General features: G+C 42.1%; 1 protein-coding gene across 1 annotated transcript in view; it reads right to left on the bottom strand.

The window, feature by feature from the left end:
- Positions 1–24,053, bottom strand: part of FRMPD4 (FERM and PDZ domain containing 4) — a gene marked incomplete at both ends in the record, with an annotated part of 304,338 nt that extends 280,285 nt beyond the window's left edge. The window contains one exon of the mRNA XM_082335427.1: positions 24,013–24,053. Coding sequence (XP_082191553.1) covers positions 24,013–24,053 — 41 coding nt within the window. The remainder of the gene's footprint in view (positions 1–24,012) is intronic.
- Between the last annotated feature and the right edge of the window lie 2,173 nt (positions 24,054–26,226).

The following is a 26,226-nucleotide window of genomic DNA, read 5'->3' as shown; positions in this document are numbered from 1 at the left end:
AAAGGTAGTATCATTCAGAAGTTAGCGAGCCAACACTTTACAAGTTTAGTAGTTTCTACAAAATTCATACAGTTTTTAAAAAAAAAAAAAAATCCACCTCTTGCTTCCAATATTAATCTTTCCTAGTTCATTAATAGTAATATTTCTTTCCATGATTTAGATCACCAACATCATAATGTAAGCATTTGGCAACTATCAAACACATAGATCCTTCAGTAAACCAGGAAGGGAGTGACAGAAGCATCTCTCTCTTCCAGATGTAAAAACAAATATTTTGGACAAATTTCTTACCCAATTCCAAGCAAACCTGAGTGATAACTTCTGTAAATCCCTCAACTATTTCCTTGGGGGATTTTTTTGCTGGGATTGGTTTAAAGCAAAGAAACAGAACTCTGACTGATAAAAAGAAAAATCAAAATAAAGACAAAAATACATTATTAAGTCCCAATGAAGACAGGAGTTAAGAGGGAAAGCATACCAGCTATGAATAAAAATTAAACAAAAAAAACCAAAAGCATATAGCAAATATACTATGAGTTAATGGACTGGTCTGGCCCAGAATGACACTCTTCGGATATAAGCCTTGATACTGCAATAAATCACAAATGAATAAGCATTTTTCAAGTCTTTTCCAAGTACTTTGAGATAAATAAAAATTTGCTCACAGGCAGGCCAGGACTGCTCAAAATAAGTTCACAGTCCATTAGAATTTTAAATTACAAAGTCAGGCAAATCCTTCTCTCCACAGCACTGTCACCTGTGCTGAGCTGCATCAGTGCTTCGCCTCCCCCAGATCCCTGACATCCCTGCACTTCACACCCTCCGGTACCCTCTTCCGAAGAACAGGTCCAAGTGCTGCAATTGCCCTGTAGGCAGCTGAGGACATACAGAAGCTGAAACCATAAGTTGCTGCTTTCTCTCAGCTACCTGAAGAGTCAACACGTGGCATGAGAGCAGCAGGGCAACCCAGGGGAAACTGCTGGCTCACACAGTGTCGCCTGATTTATGGCATGACAACTCTGAGGTGAGAGCTCTCAAGAAGCACTGGCGTGCCTCATAAAATACTTCAGTTTACATAAATATCTACATTTGAGCTAAATTAGGAAGACTGACACCAGCAGGTTGAGGGAGGGGATCCTGCCCTGACACTTGGTGCTGGTGAGGCACACCTGGAGTGCTGGGTCCAGTTCTTGGCTCCCCAGCACAGGACAGATACAGGCATACTGGAGCAAGTCCAGCAAAGGGCCACAAAGATGATTACGAGCATCTGACAAACAAGGAGAGGCTAAGAGAGCTGGGACTGCTCAGCCTGCAGAAGAGAAGGCTCGAGGGCATGTATCCCTGTGTATAAATACCTGATGGGGAGAGTAAAGAAGACGAGCCAGGCTCTCCTCAGTGGTGCCCAGTGACAGGGCAAAGGGCAATGGGCACAAGTTTAAATACAGGAAATTTCATTTGAACAAAGAAAATATTTTCTTACAACGAGGGTGGTTGAACACTGGCTCAGGTTGCCCACAGAGGCTGTGGAGTCTCTACCCTTGGAGATATTTTAAACCCAACTGGACACGGTCCTGAAGAACCTACTGTGTGTTCACCCTGCTCCGAGAAGGGGGTTGGACCTGATGACCTCCCAGAGGTACCCTTCCAGCCTCAACCACTCCATGTTTCTGTATACATTAAGATTAAATGACCACCCTGCTTGATGACAAATAAGAATGGAAATACAGCACATATACAAACGTCAGCAAACACAAGGACGGTTAATTAAGTCTCCAACTTAAAGCTACACTGAACGGGCAGAACTAAAATAGCTAGAGCTTTTGCTTATAATTTGTTGGCTTTGACCCTCTCTTAAGGTCCCTTTGCTGTTTGATGAGGTGACATTTTGTAGAGCAAATTTCTGGATTCAAAAGAACAGTTTAATGAGTCAGGGGGGTGCCAACTTGGCCTCAAAACTGAGGAACGGGTTGATTTTTATCTCATTCTCTTTAAACACTCATTCTGTCCCTGCTATTTCTCTCCCAAACACGCATTTATTTCTCTCATTTCTTCTGCATGCTGTTTAATCTTTTTCATCCATCTGGAATAACCCTCCCCTGTCATCGCTGTATCCTGAATCACCAGCAAGTGACATTCTTGAAGTAATAATTTAAGAGCCGTTGCCACAATCCAGTCCCTGCTTCCTGCTTAACAGTTTCACACTAATTTCTATTTTTTGCTCCAAAAACAAAAGGCAATGTCATCCACAACCGTAATAAGATCTCCACTGCAAAGCTGTAATTAGTCTTCTTTCAGGGCTTGCCAACATTTCTTTTTAAAGTGGTAGTAAAAATGTGTACAAACAAGCACACCTCACCAGTACTCTGCCTAGGAACGCTTCCGAGGCAAGATCTCACAAGAAAGGTTTGTAAAAGCTACGGCGATTTAGCATAACCTATTGAAGTTCAGGTGATTTATAGCCATTACTTTTAAGAGGCTGCTACCAGTGAGTACAAGCAGGACAAGAACAGGTGTACTCTTTCTAAGGATAAGTGATTTCATTTTTCTCCCCACTGGTCATTTTCCTCTGTCTCATCATTTCCACTTGCTTTGCTATTTCCTCCTCAGCTATCTTACTAATTCAGTCTTAAACTCCAATTTCTATGTGCTTATAGCTGATGTTGCTACTATATATATTCAGGATCAAAAAAGAGACACTGCAAGTTGTGCCTTGAATACTAATCCATATAAACCACAGGATTTTCTGCATGCACTAAATTAATGCCTTTTCTATTGTCTTCAGTACTCTTTCCTTGTTGCTGTTTCATCAAGATCTCCAGTGGACTCCTGGCCGTTTTCAGAACATGAAGCTATTTTTCCAGGCAAGGTCTGAATCATTTTTAACTAAGTGATATTAATTCTGCAAAATAAGATTGAGAAGCAAAGAATGGATGCTTAAGGCACACATTCTACTTCCAACTCAAAGCTGGAGAAAAGGCAGAATTTAAATGGAGAGCACAGAAGCTTGGCTGTTCTTGTGCGAAGATGAGAATGAAAGTAAAGCAATGCTGCAAATTCTCAGGCAAACCATTTTATTAAAACAATAGTGCTGCTTTACTAGCCTACAGCAGGACTGCAGACAAAAGCTCTTCTTCAGCTTCAAGCTGCACCAGCTGAGGAGAACAACAATCCAACTCACTCCTTCCCTACAAGATCCTACCAGATCTGTCTCTGCAAAGGAGATCTACAAAATCTTACCACATCTTTCTGCATCCTCATTCTCCAGAAAATCCCTCCAAGTCTGCTAGTTCACCGTAGTAATTAAGTAAGAAAAGACTTACTTTTCAAATAGTGTAAAATGACCCAGATCATTTTGACCTACAGAGGACAAAGGGAAAGGGCACACAAGGGACACTGGCACTGATTATACGGGCCCAACAAGCTCGAGCAATTTGCGGCCATACAGGAACCAGTGCCTTCTTCAGCTGCAACTGGAAGACGATGTCCAGTAACCACTTAACAACTTTGTGTTAACTTGCTCCAGGAACACATCACTCTGTTAGAACTGCTTTATCAAACATACAGCATAATAGAAAAGCGGCAACTCTGGAACAGCTGAACTTACCTACATACTGATCTTTAGAAAATCCAAGAACCTGCCATTTAAAAAAAAGGAGGTGATCAATAGAGGCCATCAAAACAAACAGGTACAAGGTTGCCGGTGGACTAATGGAATAAATCAAGACAGGAAAGAGCATGAACATATTGCCCAGATATTATACTGCACACCTTTCTCCCTGTTCAGGTAGTACATTCCCAGTTTACAGATTAGTCAGCTTCCACAACCCCTTCAAATCAATATATATTCAAGCAGAGACAACAAAAGTTCACAGAATTTGCTCCTATACCCAGAGCTGCAAGAATAGTTGCATTATCCACACAACCTACTACTCCTCAGAGGATCCTCACTTGGATGCCTTAAGAACAAGATGATTGGTAACTCTCTCCTCTCAGAAAACACTGGAAAGAAAAGAGTGTAGAAGATCTAATACCTCTGTCACGCATCATTCTTATCTTTTGGCTTGAGAAACACCAGGATTTTTCTCCAAGATCCCTCAAGAAGCACTTGGAGTTGCAATTGCATTTTGACCTGATGGGAGCCAAAGCTCACTCTAAAGCTGGCAGCCCATCAATTATCCCTTCTAATCCAACCAACCTTGACAGCTATAAATTCTCATAAACAAAATGTTTTATTACTAACTACATTTACTTGTAAGTTGGTAGTTCAAGGGTACCATCATGTTGCACAAACCTGAAAGTGTCTTCCAGATCTTCTAACACAAAATTCAAGGAAACATTCATGGTCAGGTTGGACGGGGCTCTGAGCAACTTGATCTAGTTGAAGATGTCCCTGCTCATTGCAGGGGGGGTTGGACTAGATGACTTTTAAAGGCTCCTTCCAACCCAAACTATTCTAGAATTCTATGATTCTAAAACCGCACATGTAAATACTCTGCAGTCCTGGAAGCCTCTGTGAGTGACAGTAAGCAAGCTGTATGAAGAGACAAGAATTATTCTAGCACTCCTAATTTAATGGTGCCTTTCTGGTATATCATGCAATGTCGGCATGGACTGCAGGTCTAACGGATCATCTTTCCTCACTTAAGCACTAAATTCAGAATTATACAGTTTAAGAAAAATATGTCTCAGGAGAAGGGACATCCTTAAGTCATCCTCAGTCTGCCTCAGACTGGCATAGTTCCTAAATATAAATCACGTCCATTTGGGGTCTAACCTCCAGTGGACTTGTGAGAGGCAACCTTTCCATAACATCCCTTCTAGGGACCACAAACAGCATAACATGTCAACACATCTTCACTAAAAATTAAAAAGGGAACAAAAATAATCTTGGAGCTTTCTAAACTGATTTCAAAGAGCCTTCAGCTGAGTAGCTTCAAAATGACAGTTCTGCTTTAGTCTCCCGGATTAGCTTGTTAAGTCTACAAGCATAACAGTGGAAATGGCCCATCTAAGGTAATAAAGCAAATAGCTGCAGACATGAAATTTGGAGTTCTACCCCAACAATAAACAGGGGAAAACAAACAAACAAACAAACAAAAAGAACGCAAGAGGCTAATAAGATTGTGGCTCTGCTTTTTTAATTATTCTTTTCAAAATATCACACAGCTATATCACACTCCTTGAATAAGCCAAAGTTAAAAGTCTCAGAAAACACTCAGGAGAAGACTATACTCTTGAAAGGTCTCCTAATTTGAGTAGGAAGCAGTTTGTGTATCTGTCAACTGGTCTTTACAACCAAAATACCAATTGCCTACATCAAGGAGACCAATTTGCAAAGTTTAATCAACACCTCAGTGTCCTTACATATTTGTCATTAGTGATTAGTTTCAATACTACCTATGCTCATCACACAATGTTTGCAGATTATAATAAGAAAATACATAATTTGTGAAAGTACATATAAATATATATATTTGAAAACTAGCAACCCTCAAAATCAGCATGATTATGAAAAGCAAAAAAGTCCTTACAAACATGGTATAGGACCTACAATAAGACCCAACAGCTATATTTAATAAACCACATTTGAATAAGCTCTATCAAGTATAAAGGTCTCACATGTTCACTGTATTTGGTCTGCACAATGACACAGAAATCGTTCTTTATTCATGAGAAACACTGCTCATCTTACAAACCAAATACACTGGACTTAACTTCAAATAACAGGCTTAGTAAAACATTTAAGACATAATAATTTGCTTTTGCTTTAGAAGTCCTTACACCAAGTACAGTTTTCCCTAGTCTTTTCGTTTCTTCCACCATGCCCATTTACTCTCTTTTCGAACCAACACCAGGCTCGTTATTTCCCACTCCTTATGCACACGCGTCTAAGAGTAAGGCACTCCGACTTAACATGTGTGACCTCAGTATTTCCATGGGTCCACATCAGCCTCATGGATCTAACCATTGCACCTTAGAAACAAGGTCTTCATTTGTGCTCCCTCTTCTGGCTTTATGCGCACACAGCACAAACACGGTAGGGTGACACGGAGACCACCCGAACACAGTCAACACGGTTCGCAGTCCCCCATCCCCAAAAAACAACACAGAGCCATAAAGAAAGTGCTCCCGACCTGCACGTTACTGCTCGCTGCAGTGGAACACAGTATAGAAATAACCCAGATCAGTATTCATGAGAGTGATATATCTTATTTCACTGCTCAACACAAAAGACCAAGTACTCAACTTCCAAGTACAGCACAAAAATAGCTTCCAGCAAATTTTTTAAGCCCATCCTAATGTTAATTTTAGCTCTGGAAAACCATCACATGTAACAGAACAAACAGACTGGCGCATTCCATAAGGAAAAAAAAAGCAGTAACGTTAAAGGTTCGTATTTGGCTATGTCTGGCATAAGAGGCCTTCATTTTCAATCTTAGAATGCATTTTAATCATTTTTATATGTATTTTCATAATAAAACCAAGAACTTAGGTCCTTTATCTGTACCGACTTTGGCATCAAAGAACAAGAGGAAAAGGAAGGGGGGAAAAAAGCCAACTGCACGGTAGCTTGCTTTTCCAGCATAATGTTGTACTGCAGTGGAGGTCTATTTTGAGAAAACCATAGTTGCCAGTAGCATAGCCTTCTTAAGTCATGGTGGTAGAAGCTGTCAAAATATATGTTCTTTGGAGTCTTGCTGGATTTGGAACACTTTATCTGGCTTTATTTACAACCAAATGGAAATTTGTGACTATCCTCTAATAAACATATTTGGGGAAATAAGTCTGGGTGGGAAAAGAGCAGGTGAAATCACCTATGGTTTTCTCTGGAACACATGGGATATATGCTACAAAGTGGGACTAGACAGAGGCAAGGGGTGAGGAAGGGAGGGAGGAACATAATTCAGGCGCCTTTGTCCACGAGAATGACTTGGGAATTGTTAACAGAACGAGGCAGTGTTGGAGAGAAGCTGCAGAAGCTGCTGGCTGTTGGGAGCCCTAAGTCCCGTCTCCACTCTGCATGACTGTGTGAGAATGTGAGAGAATAAAAGGCACGGCTAAACCCAGGGAACAGGGCTGGAAACCAAGGACTCCCTTTCCTAGGCAGGTGCCCCAGCTAATTACAACTACTTAACAGTCAGACATTATATTTTTCACAGCTCCATTTTCATTCTTGCATTTGCAACTAAAGTCCTTCTCCCTGGAATATCCTAATGCCTGGTAGTCAGGAGCGACAGATGTTGGCTCAGACCTCCAGCCTTCAGAGAGGATATGAAATGCACAAACTCCAAAGGGCAGAAATTCTGCAACACCATTGTGCCTGATAATATTTTCTACTAGCCACTGCCAAATGGTTTCCCAGATCTGCTCATCAGGGACATCTGGTATTCTGCATTAGCCAACATGAACTGGTCTGGAACACTCAATAACCTCAGAAACATGGTGTAAATTCTCATACCTTAAGATGCTTTTTTGTGGTAACAAAGGTACTTGACTTTTCTGAAGCTTAGGAGGTCACCAAAATTTTAGAAGTTATCACATGTCATAGCAAACGGGCTCCAGAGTTCACCTACACACTTGCCTCACCACCTATCAAAAATCTTATTTAGCATACAGCCGTTTTAGTTTCTGAAGAGATTCGTTCAAAAGCAAATGATTCTGCATGGTCTGTAGACAGCTCCAGAAACAGTGCTCATAAAACTGCACAGAAGGCAAGATAACCTACATGAAACTAGCTAACAGCAGCTCACTTTTACATACCAAATAGCAACTGTAGGGACACTCCAGAGTAGGTAGCTTGCCTCTTGCCCTCCATGTTTTATGATTTATTCTGCAATTCCTGTAAACAAACAAACATTTAAACTGCAGAAAAAATCCTGGAGAAATCTAAACATAAGTCATCCTAATATAATTTACCAACAAACACTTCTCAGCCGACCAACAGCATGTCTTCCAGATTCTCAACACTTTACTTACTGTTTACCCTGTCTGAGTGGAAAAATGGTGATAAAATTCAGTTTTGTTTTTACCAACATATACAGACTGCTACAGTCTGTAAACCTTTCTAAATTACAGTTTATATTAAGAATTAAGTGTTAGGCACTGCAGCCTGTGGAAAATGGATGAGAAGACACTTTTCCCAATGAAGCATATGAAAGCTGTAAGGCTTATGTTTTCTTTGCAGCAGTAATATGTTACACCCCCAAACAGAATAGAACACTTGCAAAAATGCAAGTGTTTTCAAGATTTTTCCCCATGACGCCTCATCCACACATTCATACTAAGGCCAAACATAGCTGAAATCTGTAGTAGACTGACCTTTCAACCTTTTTGCCTAATTTCATCAGCTAGAAGTTAAATTACATGCCACAAAAATGTATGTTTAATACATTTTATGCTAGATCAGACTATAAAGTTCCAAAAAGATCTGACTCTTGATGGTATCTAAGGCTTGCAAAGAGCAGAACTACTGAATAGGGGTTCATTTTTGTTGGATACACTGTTCTATAAAACTTCTCTCTCAAGTCTGTTTTGCCTTTTTTTTTTTTTTTTTTAAAGTGCTCTGGAGGTCTGAAGTTTTTGATGAAAAAATGGTAAAAAAAAAAAAAATCAAATCCCCCACTTTACCTCACCTGAAAATTTAGGTTTGTATATGTCTAAGAAAGTCCCCTTCTTTTCATCAGTTCCCAAATATTATAATTCACCAACATATGGAAGTTTTTCCTCTCCTCCAGCTTTTTTTTTTTTTTTTTTTTTTTTTTAAACAGTACCTCAAACTAAGCACAATGTTCCAGATGAGAGTGGATTATCTCACTGGATCTTGTAATATATTCCCCATTTACAATGGAAACAAAGTAATTCTTTAAAAAATACTGCCAAGTCCATTCCTTACCTAGTGGATGAACACTGTTTTTTAGATGCTGCCATTGAATGCTGACAGATTTTTCCACAACACAGGAAAATACAAGGGTTTATTTTGCAAACGGTTAAGCAACACGCATGAAAAGTTCCTTGCAAATAACTAACAGACATGTCACAATAAACATTTTCAGCAAAAGCATTTCCCCAGGTTTTCTGACCTGTTTAAGATAAAATCAGAAGGAAAAAAAAAGAAGGGGGGGGGGGAGGGGGGAAGGCTATCGGCAATGCTTATGCAGTTCCCATCCAAGGGAGCAGACTCTTGGCTAAATCCAGAAGCAAGCTGAGCAGACTGCAGGTGATCCACTCTTCTGTCACCACCAAGTGCCACTGCAATCAATCAGAATCACTACAGGGACACGGGACAGAGGAAAGCAGACAGTTTTAAAACCAAAAGGTAAAGTACATTTTTAATTTTAGTGTGTGTAAGTATTTTTAATTCTGCACTAGAAAAGCACATTCTAAGACAATTCCACGTGGAAATAGGGTGTCCTTTAGAAAATTCTTAAATAAGGCCCAATACATAACTGGTATAATGTAGTGCCAAAGGCAGTCTCAAATTTCAAAACCAGCTGATGATTTGGCATCCTCATTTGGAAGTCAGCATTCATTAGCTTATAGACAACCAGATGACAAACACAGTTCTTTCTAAGAGGAAAATAAAACAGAAAAAATTGTCTCTAATTGATTCCCCCCTGCCCCTAATCAGGACATCAAAAGAACTACACAACAACTAGGTAATCAGAACTAGTGGCTTCTTCTGGAATAACAATTCTCTCCCATGTTTTACCAGGTGACAGATGAATTCTGTGATCTGATCTTTACATTGAGCCCAAGCAGAGTCAGTGCTTGATGATTACAGGGGTAAGTTTTCCATCCAGTTGACCACCATCATTATCACTGTGCGATTGTGTTTTCTGCATGTGTCAATAAACGTCAAAAAATACTAAACAAGTCACCATGCACTAAACTGTAAAAATAACTTACTTGCAGAGATGAAGTAGTATTTTTTTTTTCTTCTACTGTGGAACAACCATAACTTTCAACACAACAGGGATGAGATAGGAAAGTCTAACTTGAGAATGGAAACACATGGTCTTTGGCTTTCAAATGACTGTTACATTTGTATAGCAAAGATTCTCAATACATATTTTATAGGAGCCGTACAGTAGGCTGAGTGGGCGTGTGCGCACATTGGTGCATTTACACACCCCTATAACCCCAAACATGCAACTCCTTTGTCATTATTAACGCTGGTTATTCAGCATATTATTCAAAACTGTTGCTGGACTAAGCTTGCCAGTTTGGAGAGTAGATCATATTCTCTGGAAATGTAATGCAGATTTTACATCCCAGCTGAAGGGTCTGCCAAGCCTGGGAACTGTCACATTCAGAAGCACTCCATCAGCACGGGGAAGCAGACCTAAAAATATATAGCAGGTTTCCTTCCCTCAACCAACCTGACAGCAGTAGCTACTGCAGCACTGCGCTGCCGGCAATTCATTAATTCCCCTCAGCGTATGTGGGGCCAGTTGTGGTTGACTGGACAAAGAGAACCGGCATCTGGGACAAGCAGGTCCTACCAGATGAAATCAGAGCAACAGTTAAGCCTGCGTTAACAGTTAAGCCTAAGTTTTGGCTGCAATTCAAGTTACACTGTTACTTACTTAGTGAATAAAGAGACACTGTACACAGGGTTATTTGGCCTATGCAGCGTGCATACAGTTTGGCTGGGATGGGGGTGAAAAAAAAAAAAAAAAAAAAAAAGACACCACACCACCGCATTTTAGTTATAAAGGCTGTATCATTCAGTTCACAAAGTAAAAGTGAGCAAGTGAAGAGGGAATAAAATGACTATAGGTATTTGAAAAACAAAGTAGCCATGCTGTCCTTTCTTAGCAAACTTTTGCAAAGATCACATAAAAACAAGAGTGAAGTTTCCTTATCATTTCACATAACACTACACAAACTTTAAGCCTTCCTGCCACTAAACACTAAAGGCAGAACCAACAGCGAATTTGCTGGCTAATGCTCAAAATCGCTTTCCCCTGAACGTAAGTATAAAGGAAAGCACAAACCACCTATTCCCCCCCAACACCTTTAAAAAGCCAGAATATTGAACTAATTAACACCAAAAAAAAGCCGGTGCAAGAAGGTGTCTTTCTGTGGTCAGAGAACCCACACGCGCGCGCACGCATCCCTGCCGATACTGCCAAGCAATCACGACAACTTGTGAGACAGCATTACGTACTCATCGTGAAAAGGGGGATCTAGCATAAGAAAGCTGCTTGAGTGAAAAACTAATTGGAGGGGGGTGGGGGAAAGGGGGAAAGGAAATAGAGCAGCACACCATACCACAGAAATTAAGAGGCAAACTCTTTTCTGCTTACCACCACATTTAGAAATGGAAAAAAAAAAAAAAAAAGAGTATTTTGAACACTGGATAGAATAAATGTCAGTTGTTACCATTACAGCTTGGTAAACACGTGTTGATCCAGTAATATTTTATCCAGCTAAAATCAATTTCAGCCATTTTGAGATAACGCCCAGTAGGACAGATATTGTGTCCTCTAATTAGAAAGCTCCTCATTGCAGCACTGAACTATGAACCATTTTGAAAAAAATCAAACTAATACTGCTTTATCCTGTCCTATGAAAGAAACATTTTAAACATTTAACATGAAAACAGAATTTCTGTTTTTGAGAAGCAGCACGTAACATGAGAAAACAGGATGAACTCTGAGAATAACGGCTAATGAACACAAAGGAAAGGGAAACACTTCCACAAGCATACACTTGTCTATTCGTTTCAAAGCCACAGAACACCATGAGGTCGAGATGAGCTTTAGAAAACACAACAAAAAGCAATTCAACATTCTGCCATTAAATAAATACAAAGTACTTTTGTTGAGATGAAGGACGAAGCTTGCACTGACATCTGGAAGAGCAAAGGTTCCTCCCTTACCCTTTACGTAGCAGGCTACCATTAAATCTATTAAGCAATCACTGCAACAGGTTGCACACCCAGGCACCGTGGACAACTTGAATCCAGTAGGGCAAGTATAGAAACAATTTGCAGGGGCACAGAATCTGCCAGCCTTCCACACTGCCATTTCCACTGCCCTTTGGGAATATCCTTTTCCCAACAAGGCCTGTCACAGTACCTTAACACCTACTAAAGGCATCAAAAGAGAAGAAGAATCAATGTTTTGCTTTGAAAAAAACCCTTTGTTTTCAGTAAACAAATATGCAATACATTCAGCATGAAAAATAAAGATATTAGAAATTTTTTATCCAAGCATGTCAACTAAAGCAACACAGGCTCGTATTGTACTGTTCGTATTCTGAGAATATTACTTATAAACTGGTCTTCTTTAAGACATACTAAATATTAGTCATCCAGATGCACAGTGTTAGCCATCTAGGAAAAGAGTAAAAACCACAATATTTTTAATTGTGCATCCTGACAGTACTTCCCTTGATATACTATATTTTTAGACAATTAAAAAAACAAGCCAAAAGAGATTAAGTAGTTCTTAATCAAAAACTTTCAATAGAATAATTTGTTGTGGTTTTTTTTTTTTTAAACTGATCCTTTAGATGTATCCTTTAAGACCCCTGTAACCACCACTTTCTCTAGCCCACATTTTCAATGATGTGATAGGGTTGATAGGTAAACATCGCAAAGCATGAAAGTGATGGACAAGGAAGGAGCTGCTGAAGTGCCATATAGGTATAAGGAATGACAGAAGATATAGCAGGAACTGAAAAACCGCTGTATGGAAACTCCTTGCAGTTTACTCCTGTTTGTTTTAAAAAAGAGAAAGCTATATTGTTCAAAGTGGAATTAAAAATTCAGGCTAATTAATGCACCTATAAAACTTCCATTTCCAGCTTAGAAATTAAGAGCATTTGAAAAGCAAGCCATTAATAGTCTCCAATTATTTTTTGTGGTTTCAGAAGCAGCACAGACACACTACACTAGCTTCTGTAAGATGTTTTTTACAAGTTCAGAAACAGAGCGTTCGAAAAAGAAACCTTTTATCTCTTCAGACAGCTTCCAGAACCTGGAAAGCATGTACATGAAAAGGATATAACCACAAACTTACTGCTATGAATGAACACATGTTCATTATTTAAAAAATAAAATAAAAAAAATTAACCAACCTCTCATTTGTCCTGGACAGTTCATCTTCTACAAGCAATGTAGGAAAATTAATCCCTTGGACAACTGCTCTCCTCTCCTGCCTAGTAAGGTAAAGATATGAAGAGAAATCTGCTTTTTAAAACAATTCACACTAATAGGAAGCCAGTGTCTTTAGACTGTATGGCATGGGAGCAGAGGTGGAATACCTCAGTACATCAGGATGTGCACGATACACAATAGCTGCATTTAGCGCTCAGAACCTGCACTTGGTTTCGCAGGTGCCCAGGCAAAGCCAAGTCACCCAAAGGCAGCAGAACAGGCTCCGAAGGCAGGAGAAGCTGGGAGACAGGGAAGCCAGAGGAGGCCTGACAAATTTCAGAGGGGCTGAAGCAGCTTCTCTCCCCTCCAACCCATCTTTTCCAGGATAACCCCCTCTCCCCAAATTCTCTCGGGTGTGGGGTTCTCACACTGCCTCCCCACTTCTCAGTTCCCAGAGGCAAGTGAATGAAGGTCCCTGTCTCCACAGTCTCCCACAGCATCTCCCACCACCAGCTGTGGTGCAATGTAACAGAGCTGACCAGATGCCAAAAGCCCCGCTTTCCCTCTTCCCCTTCCACCTTGCTGCCCAAGACAACGTGCTCCAATCACTTCTGCCAGGCCAGTTTAGATATCTATACCAGCAGAAAAGAAACATACCAAAACCAGTTTTCTAGTGGTTTTAGTCCCTGAAGTAGCTCACCGTGTTGTAAGATGTACATAAAGGGCTGCAGGGAATAAGATGGGGGGGGGGACAAAAAAACAAACAGAAGAAAGCAGAGATCAGACCCCATAGTCTCGTCAGGCCTCCTGCCATGAGCAGTTACATCAGGTTGACCATATTACAGAAGTGCCCCTTCAAAGCACTTCAGGGCCTACTCCTAATTCCTCCCCATACCAATGAAAAAAAAAAAAAAAACCAAACCAACAAATGCTTTCTGGTTTGGGGGAATTTTTTTTTAAGCCACAATAAAACATAAGCACATTCTCGAATTACTATAGATTTTGCAGTCAAGTTATCTGCATTTGAGGGGGAAAATACGTCACAGGGCTCGCCAATCATTAAGTGCAGGGATAAGCTTCACCCTGAGAAAACCCACCATCCCGATTAGTGTCTCTTAAGCAGCAGATACACTGGGAGATAGGGACCACCTTGTTATTTCATGTGTTGAGCTAGTTCAAGTTCAGCCACCAGAAACCCCTTGGAGAAAGAAAGAGTTTCAAGAAGAAACTCAACAAAAAAAAGAAGATAGTTCTTTCTGTTGCAATGCTGGAGTGAATTCTTCCCTTTTTTTCAATAGCAGTCACGCAGATTACAGCACATCTAACCAATTAATTCAACAAGCCTTATGAAGCAAATAAACTCCTACCCAGGCAACAATTCAAGTTCATCTTCACATAAAGATCTGCTAGTCTTGAACAATTACTTCAATTCACTCACAGCAAATAAGCCCTCATTCAATACAACATTCATTAACTTTCTTTCTCCGGTTTCTTCTCTCTTCCTACCTCTGCCGTCCCTCCCCTATTACACGCTGTAGCCCTTCTTCACCCTGCCCTCAAAGCAGAACAGTCAAGTGCAGATCATTCCCCCATGCACGGTTCTTCTCCATCCCTCTTCACTCTATGCCCTGGCAGAGGAGACTGCACCCCTTGTAAACATGACAGGTAACGTACAATACATAATGCAAAGTAAAAACCTGGGCAGGTAAAATAGCCAACTTCATGAGAAAACTGTCTACTTCTCTCCCTGGAAAAAAATGATTTTTCTTCAAAGATAAAAATTAACATTTTGGTTAACATCATCTGAGGTTTTCAACAAGCAAAAAATAAAAATCAAGAAAAGCAGATGTCTTTAAATTACAATTTTCATATGATCCATAACCTAATGTCATTAAAAAAAAAAATGCATGTGAATTTTGATCCTTTCTACCTGAACACATAAGCTACATTTTGACTTGATTAGTCACATCGCACAGTCAAAACAAGTGACACTTGTCTTTTCTGTGCTGAAGTTGTACAACCTGTTACGCATTGCAGTGTTAAACAAACAGCCCACTTCTTTCTAGACTAGGCAAGGCCTTGAAGGTAGTGCTATAGTAATTTTTCATTTCTTGTGGGATAAAGGCCTAACGTCATAAACAAAGAAAAATTTGAACTTCAGCACCACTGGGGCAGGCTCTTCTGTGCAACTGCAGTCTCCACTCTCTTATAGCTCCTGTTATGGATGCTTCAAGAAAATCAGGCTTGTGATAGTCTCATACAGAGCAAGCCAAAGTCAGTACCATTGTTCAGGCATTCAGGAGAATATGAAGCATCCTGGCTCTACTACTCTTCTTAGATACCGACTATTTCCAGGTTTCTTCTCCAGTTCTCTACTGCTCTATTTCAGTCAAATACAGAGCACAAGCGAAATACACGCAGCTCGGACTTGTAACACATGCCCAGGTTGTTCTAGATGGCTGGTGCAACTGTAAGTGCTTCTGGTAGCATTTACTACCATAGAATAACAGGCATTTTGCTCTCTAAACATATGAGTGCTGCCAAATCCAGAGTAATATAATCACAAACTCAAGATTAAAAACAAACAATGAAACTGCAAAATCTGTAAGCAAAGTAAGCAAAACCTTACAGGCTGTATAATGCTGGAGTTATATATATAAGTTTGTAGGCACTTACATGAGAAAGACTGACAGTTCACCTGAACAACTAAAACTAAATCATGCAAAAAAACTCTGGAAAATCTTCATCCTAAACAGGGATCAGTACTAATCAGTACTACAAAATTTTACAAATACTGATTTTACATTTTCTTCCCAAACAAGGTTATTTTCAACAATTATGTCTTCTCCCCCACCACCCCCAAAACAAAACAAAAAAGCACATATACAGAAATAAATTCTGAAGAACAGAAGGCATGCTTTCTTGGCCTTTTTGCTTGTTAATGTAAATCATTAAGTAGTTTTCATCAATCCACACATACATACTTTTTGTATCTATAGATATCTTTAAGGAAAAGAGAGTTGGGATATTGGAATGTATTACGACTTTTTGTGAGTTTTTAAAGTTTCAAAAATTTCAAGCAGAACCCAAAAATAAACTCTATCAAGAACCAGAAGATCATAAAAGAATTCATTCTCAACACTTGACTTTAGAACACAAATATTCCTTCTTTGTCTTCACCACCTTCTTTTTACTCTCTGTATAATCTCCTTTTTACCAATGGTTCTCAAAAATCTTGCAAGATATCCATCTATTCTCCAGAACCTTATCTCCCCAAACTCCCATAGCTAAAACTGATATTAGGGAATTCCCCTCATTAAGTTTATAATAATTAAAACAAAAAAGCTTGCATTCAGTACCCACTGACAATGCTTTTATAATAGAATTCTTTGAAAATGAAAAGCAAGTGTTTCATTTAAAGCTATTAACATAGCTGTGAAAATATCCAAGTCAATCAGCAATCGTCTTCCTTACTATCAACAAAAGTTATATTTGTCCAAGCAATAAATCTCACAAGGGACTTTTCTTAAAAGATACTAACCAGCTTTTTATCACTTCCCTCTCCTATTTTAAGTCACCAATGAAAAATATTTAATAGGACGCAGCATTGCATTACCCTCCATCACACTCATTCTACTTCTTCACAGTGTTCTTACTCATTCAAAACTTTTTTTTTCCTCCCTGAAATTCTTCTTTGTTAATTATTAAAACTAACAAAAATAAATTCCTGGGTTTATACCCAATAATCAACCTATTAAAGGGAGTTTCTATAGACTCCACACTAAAGCAATACTGGTAGAGACTTCTACAACACCAGGTCCTGATTTAGGTCAGAGAGACTTTTGAGTCCCAGAGTGTTTCACATTTCTAGCTCCAATGTACTTTCACATGTTTAGATTTTAAGCAGTAGGATTTGAACATGCAATTAATTACTGAAATTTATACTATTGGCACTGTTACTTGCTTCATTTCCAGTCAATGGAATAATCAGAAACAGAGTCCCACAGATTCTTTTAAGTCTTCAAACATACCTTCAATAAACGTACAACCTTTTGAGTTCACAAATTTCCTCAAGATACTTCAGAAAATTTTAATCACAATTACTCATGATTATGAAAAGCACCTTTAGGTACACTTTGGAATGGGAAGGGATTTCTGATAATACAAGACACGTCCCTACAATATTTAAACACTTATATCTTATCAGCACCAAAAGTTTCCATCCTGTGGTAGATCCAAATAGGTTATGTGCAAACAGTCATAAAAATGAGTAATTCATGTACTCAGATGGTCTTGCCTGCTTTAATAGAGAGACTTGTGCATGACACAGCATGTAGGACTTGAAACCAAAATTACTTTTCCATTCTTCACATTTGATTTTTTGCATTATTTGCCTTCAACAGTTACAGATCCTTCCCAGATGAAAGTTCATTTTATAGGAAATGGTAGCTCCTACATGACTTTACTCAATTCTTCCTCACATCAGTCAGATACTAAGTTGTGATGCACTGACATAACTACTTGAAAATGCTGTCAAGAGTAGTAAAATACCCCTTCTCTGCCACGTTACCAGCAGAGCTGAGAGCACGTATTATCCACTCATTATTTCAGGTCACTGTTTGTATTTTCTACTAACAGCTTGGTGCACTTCCATAATGACCTAGAATGTTGTAAAATATGGAAACGTATCCTCACTTTGTATTATTGTTATGGTTAAGGAATTTTTTTCAATGTAACTGCAATTTCACAGACGAATCTGTCAGACTGAAAAGATAAGCAGACTTCTGAAAAAAACAAAAACAAAACCAAAAAAAACCCCACAACCAAACAAAAAACACAAACAAACAAGCAAAAAAACCCCCAAACTTAAACAACAAATATAAAACACCTGAGGCTTTTCCTGGTACCAGCGAATACAGAGTAAAGAAAACACTCAACCTTTTCTGTCTTCTCAAACCATATGAGAATATTAACAGATTGACTTAAACATGCACACGCAAGAACATCGGTGCAAGCTGCAATTATAAAAGAAACTATCCCAAGATTCTTGATTCAACCATGTCGCTAAGGATTTGACATCACAGATTGAAGTCCTCAAAAAAAAAAAAAAAAAAGGAAGACCAATCTTCCTAGAAATGAAAATATTATACTGAATCTGCACATGCTTCAATTGTTCTTAAATCAGAGCATCCGTTCTCAAATTTCTCATTCCGTCTTCTTTAGGAAGTAGTAGAAGAGGGAGAAATAAAAGTCTTATTTGTTTTCCGGTTTTTTTGCTTTCTCAAAATTTTCCAGAGACAAGGTTACTTCTGGTTACATCTTTTAAGCACTGTATCACTACGCAAACAGTATTTAGAGAACATACATATTTAGCAGAGTTGCATCATCATTCACTGGCCACTTGACAAGTTTACAACAGTTCATAATATAAGGAGTGGTTTTAATAAATCTCTAAGCTGCTGAAGCTGTTATGACATACAACATTACTAACATCACAGACATTAAGGCATGTCTTTATCATGTGTGTCAGCTAACAAAACAGACAAATAATAAAATATAAGGTAATGTGAATAAACAAATATTTCACTAAATGTAATGCAGTTCTCAAGAAAAAAAAAGGTGAAATGAATTCATGGTTATTTGAATTATCAAACAGTACAATAAAATCCTTTTTAGAATTAAATTACCTCCTTTGAGCATAAAAAGGATAATCATAGGCTTTCTTACTGACACAGTCTTTTGTAAATACTGAAAATAACTTACAAGCTATGATATTGTCATCTCAAAGAGTACTCATAAAAATTGTTCCAAAAATTGTATGTAAAATAGCATCAGCAACTTAAGTACACTTTTAATTGTCTCTCCATTAAGGTGGCTTTTTAAACATCACAGCAAACTAAAAACACGACGAGGAAAATCACAGGTAAAGAAAGATGTTATTCTGATAAACTAAAGATAGATAATCATCCCAAAACCTTCTCAAATTCCTTAATAAATTAAAAAAAAAAAAAAAATCAAACAACAGACCAGCTAATCTCAGAACCTTAAATCTGAAAAACATACATCCGCTTGGCCACATAAAAATAACTAACCCTTGAAGCGAAGCAACCTTCTTCCCTGTGAAAACCAGAGCCTAGCATACAGAATACACAAACACAGCTTCTGGTTTGTTAGATTTTAAGACAGCTGTAGGAAAGGACCTTTCACACCAGTTTGGCAGGACATCTAAAGACAGTATCTGGAGAGAACAGGACCAAACAGGGCTGCAAAGGCTGAAAAACGAGACAACAAATGTAAGACTGAGAGTCTGTTTAGACTTGCTTCACTTTTATAAGCAGTAAGAACCCAAAAGCCCAAACATTTGTGCAGGTACCAAGTCAATCTCCCTGATTAGAGATACCCAGCTATGGGAAGACAAGCACAAAAGGTGAGAATGTGAGATTTATCCATCCCAATGAAAAAGGACGTTGTAAGAGGTTCCTCCTCAGTGAGAAACCCATTCTTAGGTTTACCATAATCACAGGAAAAAAAGCCATATTTGAGCACTCTCTGAAAAAAAGAGCTTGCAGGGTTACAGGATTGTTTTGTTGTTGCTTTAAAGCCAGTTCCAAGGGGTACAGCAGGGATATGGCTATTCACATCCAGTTTTTAATGGAATAAATCTAAACTCAACAATAATGGATGGCAATGCAAAACTTGAGCAGAGAAGTAAAGATTCAGGTATGATCGATTTACCTACCATAAATGAGTATCGCTGGTAAGGACAGGTCCAAGTCTTGCTGGTATCCTCCTGTTATATGGAGTTAACTCTCCGTTAATTATACTTTTAACAGCCACAATGAGATAGTGCAGATGTCTACTTTCTTACCCTATACTGCAGCCTTACTTTTGGGAGGCTTCTTTTCTGGTGACAAATGGCTCGCGTGAACTCAGAACTTCTCCTACAAAGATAACTGTGTGACAGAGACATCCAACCCACCCTTACCAGTATTGCCACAGCTTACAGACTGACGGCCACTCACAGGGACAATCATGTTATTTTCCATCTAGTGTTAGTTGGCAGAGCTACAAACAGTAGCAGGGGCATGGGAGCTATGCGTCCCAATTCTGGAGGGTCACAACCCCACTCAGTCACATTCAGGTGGTATCCAGCCAGCTATCTTCCCATATGGAAGTTTCATATCCTGCTATGAAAGCTCTAAAATAGAACTAACCTCTACAGACATCACAAAAACAGTCATTCCCAATAAACAGGTTTTCTAACTAAAAATATATTCTACGAATACAGGCTTAAAGTCTGGCTAACCTCCATTAGCTATTCTGACCTATTGTTTCATAGTTCATCTGTCCAGTACCAGCTAGAAACTTGACACTGTGCCTGTTACTCAGATTTACCTAGATCTGAAAATGCTCCATTTCATATTCAGCACAGCAGCACCATCATTCCTCCACTCCCGATACCTATGCTCAAGAATCACTGCTCCGTACTCGTGCTCATTCTACTCCTTCCCCAAGCAGCTGCTAAAAGCAATTAAGAGAGAATACCAAGCAAGACGGACTTCTGATCCAACCTAATCTGGCAATTTTTATGTGCACCTTATCTATCCTACTAATCCTCCCTCCCAAATTACAGACACTACCACACCATGCACGCTTATGCAGCCTACACTACAGAAATATTCACTTGCCTTGTACAGCTCCACATCGGAGTACTGATCCATTAAACAAGGCTTGTCAATCATTCTCTACACTTGGAAAGTCATTACAAGAAAAGGATTTTATTTTTTCTTCTCTCCAGGGAATGACACCACAAGATTTATACCAAAACAATTATTCCAGACCATTACTAAATTGGTGAATTTCCAAAAGGGGGGTGGGAGATAGGCTACACCAGTGAAAGTGCGATTGGTATTTCTACACGATATTCTTGTTTTTAATGTCAGACAGCTATCTCCAGTCTTCAGAAATCAACAGAAACTTTATTGTGAAGCATCTATATTTGATGCGTAGTACACAACATGACAGAGCTGCAAAGGCAAGGAAAGAAAAAGATTACCAGAGATCACATCTGTCCTAAGACCAGTTTGGCGTTCTCTTCCATTTCTGCACACATCCCTTTTCCAGATTATGCCCCTATTCCCCACTCACTCAGCAACTGTGGGCGACTGTTGAAGCAGCTGCAGAAGTGAGAGCCTCTAAAAGACCCTACACACACAGGTACCACATAAAAAAACTGCACAGATAATTAAAGCATAATAATGTTTTATGTATGCTATGTAAAATTTTATATCCAGTAGCCACCTTTCTAACAGTTTATACCCCATCTTAAGCTTATTCTAGATAAAAAGTCCTGCACATTAATTGATCAAGGTAAAATTTAAATTCTCACCACATCTATTAAAATTATACCGTGACTTTAACAAGTATCCCTCCCAGTAGCCGTGCATAACAGAGCTTATCCACGCCACCGCCTGCAGAATCAAGGCTGCCCACTACAACTGTAATAGCTGACTTGCAACCTAAAATGAGATCTGAACGCACAGGAAAATAAAATCAAAAAAGAAAGTCATAAACAAGTTCAGTACCAGCCAAGTTCAACACAACTTTCTGTAGGTAATCTGCCTGCAAGATCACACTCTCAGTTAAACACTGTTTATCATCTCACTGCTTTCTTTCAGAAAGGCCTTCACTTCTAACGACAAAGAAAGAACTGGAATTTTCAGGCAAACTAGTTTTTCAACCCAAATGCACAGGGGGATTAAAAATGGGGTTTACACTGGAACCTGTCTGCTCCGTGAAGCTCTCCTAAAATGGGAACAGATACCTAGCTGTTACCTAGGAAACAGCAAGTAAAGTCCTGTGTAAACTATTAGGTTGTTTAACAACCAGAAAATCAGAAACGAAAAGAGTAACTCAGTACAGAAATGATTTACTGCAATCTACAAGACGAACTCGGTCCCTAAGCACTTCATACCCTTGAACCAAGCAAAGCCAGATACAAGCTTTGAAACTTGGGCTTTCATTTCAGTAAGAACTTTCAGGTTCTTCTGGAGAAATGCTATGATCTGCCTTTACTTAAATGCAAATCTCAGCATTGGCAACAGCTGCGTCTTCAAGTATGCAGAAAGCTACAGATTTTGAACAGACCAACAAAGACGGAACCTTACTCTCTCTCTCTCTCTAAAAACTGCCATGTACCTGACTTAATAACATTTCCAAGCGGCATATCCCTTTCTCTCCCTTTGATTCTAGCTCAAGTGTGACATGAAGATCTGGGAGCTTTTCTAAAACACCATTTCCACACAAATAGAAGAGGTCAAGCAATTCAGTTACCTGGAAAGAACTACCACACTACATTACCCGCCCCTTATCTATGTGAGCATATTTTCCCTCTCCTCAAAGTTTCCACTGTAGCTACTGCTGCTGCAGCTCTAGTGGTATCAGCTGGGAACGCGACCCAAGGAAAGCCGAGCGGGCTGCTAGTGTTGTAGCCGTCACATCGTGTAAATTGCTGCGAGCAGGATGAGACAATGATGTGCTTGAATGATAGCAGCTGTTCTGTGCTGGCATCTCCGCAAGCAGAGCTGTAATCACAGCCAGGTGCGATGGTGGGAATTTTGGGGGACAAAGGCTACGCCTGCACCTGTGGCAGTCTGTAACTTAAAACCACGCAATATTTGTTTTTTAAAGACCATCTGTCATTTTGACAAGCTCCCTACCTGAGCGTCACTGGAGCAAGCTACCTTTTGTATTTCCTTAACAAGGCCTTTCTCCCTTTTGTACAACAGCCACTTTCAGCCTCGCATGCGCTTCATAAACAGAAAGGGATATGGTAACTATGGTGTAGGAACCACCGAATCCTAAGAATTCGAAACACTCCTCGTTACTGTGATCAAAGCTAAATCCTTTAGGAAGATTATCTGCACCAGAAGCCTGAAAAAAATCCTGCGACTCGAGTACTTTTATACTGCATCTTTGAGATAAAGCACGATTTCCCCCGTTAGTGAGAAGGGCCACCTCCAGTTAAATTTAACTACGGTGAGAACATTTTAGCAGGGGCTGTTGTGCTTCTCGATCCATCCGTGCAGCTTCGGGCCTGGCAACTAGCTGCAAACGCAACAGTCTACGGACGGAGACCACAACTCCGAGGCCCTTAAAAGGAAGATTTATTCGGAAAGCAAAGAAAAAAGAAAAATAACCCTGATGAAGCACCCATTTAAACAACGAGAAGTACGTGCCTTGCGAGCAGGGGATAGCAGACGCCAAACCCACTCGCGCCCCGGCCCCCATCACGGTGTGAAACGGCGGAGGGGCAGCGCTCGGGATCTGGCGATGATTTCACCGCCTCTCTAAAAATACCGCTCCCGGAGGGGCCGCCGCGGCCGGGGGGAGCGGAGCGGGGGGCAGGCCAGCCCCTGCCCCTGCCCCTGCGCCTTCCCCGCGGCGCGGCCGGGCCGGGCGGCGCCCCGCTCCCTCAGAAGTTCGCCCCCGCTCGCCGGCCGCCAGGCGCCCCGCGCCCGCGGAGGCGGCCCGCCCGCCCCCGCCCCGCCGCCGGCTCCCGCGCCGCTCTGGCGGCTGCAGAACAGTTCTGCTCGCCCCTTCACGCCGCGTTTCCAGGCGGGCACCGCTCTCGCCGTACCGCGGGACGCCTTCCTCGTCCCTCGGGAAGGGAGAGGGCGACGACCCATCCCGCGCAGAGCCACCGGCGCGGCCCCGGCCGCTGCCAGGGGCAGCGAGCGCCCGGCGCCCCACCCCGGCCCCGGACCCCCGCCCCGCTGCCGGGGAAGTTGAGCGCGGCGGCGGCGCTCCCCACGCCGGGCAGCCCCCCGCCGGGCAGGGGCGGGGGCAGCGCCCGCAGCGGCGGGACGCCCGCGGGTCGCGGAGCAGCGGCGGCAGCAAACACCTACCCGGAGAGCTTCCCAATCTTCACAAAGCTAAACACATCCATCCATGCAGCCGGCTAGCTCTGCCCCTCGCACTCGCTCACTCCAGCAGCAGCGGCGGCAGCAGCTCCATCTCGGGAGAAGGTTGCGTCCAGCGGCAGCAACAGCCCTCGCAAAGGCAGGCGCCGGCGGAGGCAGAGGCTGCTACCCGCCTCCGGCAGGGAGCGGGGCGTGCAGCATCTCGCAGGAGCGGCGTTCATCTGCGCGCAGCCCTGCCCCTCCGCTCCCCCCCGCCCCGCTCTCCGCCTGCCTTGCGCCCTCCCTGGGGTACCTCCCGGCACCGGCAGGGCGCCGGGGTGCCGGCGGGAGGGCTGCCCCCGGCACGGGGAGGGCGCCGGGGCCGCCCGGCGGGAGGGCTGCCCTCAGCCCGGCTGCCCTCAGCCCGGGCCCCCGCCGCGCCGCGCACCGGGAGGCTGAGGGGGGAGGCGGCAGCGCCCCGCCGCCCGCTGCCTCTTTGCAGTGTCCCCAGCGGGGGCAGGCGGGGGGCCCGGGGAAGGTGGAGGGTGCCGGAGGGGGAGTTCCTCCTCTCGCCGGCAAGGTCTCCCCCTCCCGAGGGGGAGCGGAGGGCGCAGGCGGCGGCGGCCCGGGCGGGCGCCGCCCGCTGGCTCCAGCCCGCGGCGGCGCTGCGGCCGCCGGGAGCGGGCCGGGCCGAGGGGCCTGGGCGCCCGCCGCCGCGGGGCTCCCCGCAGGGCCCCCCGGAGCCGCGGCGGCGGGGACGGCGGGCGAGGGGTCGGGGCCTGAGGGGGTGGCCTCCCCGGGCAGGGCTGCGCTTCCCGCGGGGCAGGGGGAGGCCCGCCCGGGAGGCGGGAGGGCACCGCTGGGGAGCAGCAGGCGGCCTTTCGCCAGCCGGGGAGCAGCACCCCGGGCCTTGCCAAGAGGCAGGAGCGCAGAGTCCTCCTCCAAAGCACAAACTGGGGAAAGCAGAGAGCCCTCTTCCCCGCGGCCGTCTCCCCTCAGCGATCACCCTGCTCCACGCTTCCCCCCAGGGCGGGGAAGGGCCCCCGGGCCTTCAGCCCTCGCCCTGGGCGCTCATCAGCGGCGGGCACCTGACGGGCAGCAGCCCTCAAACCTACCGCCTGGCCGTTGTCACCGTCCTGTGGCCTCCCAACCCATGCCAGAAAAGAGACTTGGAGGAATGGAGGCCTCCTGGTTGTGACAGGGGCATGGCAAGGCCGGTTCGTGGCAACGTAATTAAAATCAAGCATTCTTCATATCACGTCCTGTGGGAAAATGATACGCGCAGATGTCCTGACGCAGGAACAGTAGAGACACACTGCCTTACGCTTTTGCCCTCTGTCAGGCTTCAAAAGAGGCACTGGAGTTCAGCTATCCGTACGCTTCCTGTGAGCAGGCAGAACAGGAAGGCAGGTGAAATTCAAATTCATCTTCACTCAAGCTCTACACTGCAGTACAGTAATTCTCAGCATGGGAGTGGATTTTCTCCACCTCAGTGTTTTTATTTGTGTTTTTGTTCACAGAATAGATTGATACGCTCTTTACTTTCTGCCTTTACAGAGTTTCGGTCTCTTCTGCAGGCTTGCACCTGCACTCTCCCACCAACCAAGAAGTTCAGAAATGGCGGTAGAGCCCAACATGTAGACTCCAGCAGCCAGATGAATACAATGCACTTTTTTAATATTAAAACTTGTATTGATAAGAGAACAAAAAGAACAGGCAGTATGAGCGCTCACTGTGAATTGGGTTTCAAACTATTCTTTGAAACAATAACAACAAAGGATGATTGATCATCTATTTACACTGGGAGAACATTGAACCACCAGCTAAATAATACTGGCCAAGCATGGATGTAAATGGTTTGGGCATATTCTGAAATGCTGTATGAAGTATTCTATGCTAGTGCATCAAAATATTTATGTGGTTCTTACATGTAACTATGTTTATTTATTGTTCCACCAGATTTTTTTAAAACTGCAGAACCTGTGCCTGTCATTCACGCTGCTCTATTGATTGGTAAGTTACAAAGATAACACAGTTTCAGCTGGTTAGAAACTGATTTATTTATAAAACTGTCATTATTTATTTATAGACTGAGGAGATAGGCCAAGACCCTACAAAGCTAACTGAAGCTGATGAAATAATATACCATATATAAAATTAAGCACATATGTTCTATATCAAACAAAGCTCCTGTCTTGAGCACTTTCTGCTCCAAGGCTT

The sequence above is a fragment of the Platalea leucorodia genome (assembly GCF_965183815.1).
Source record: "Platalea leucorodia genome assembly, chromosome: 2".
In the NCBI taxonomy this organism is placed as follows: domain Eukaryota; kingdom Metazoa; phylum Chordata; class Aves; order Pelecaniformes; family Threskiornithidae; genus Platalea; species Platalea leucorodia.
This window is presented reverse-complemented; position numbering and strand designations above follow the sequence as displayed.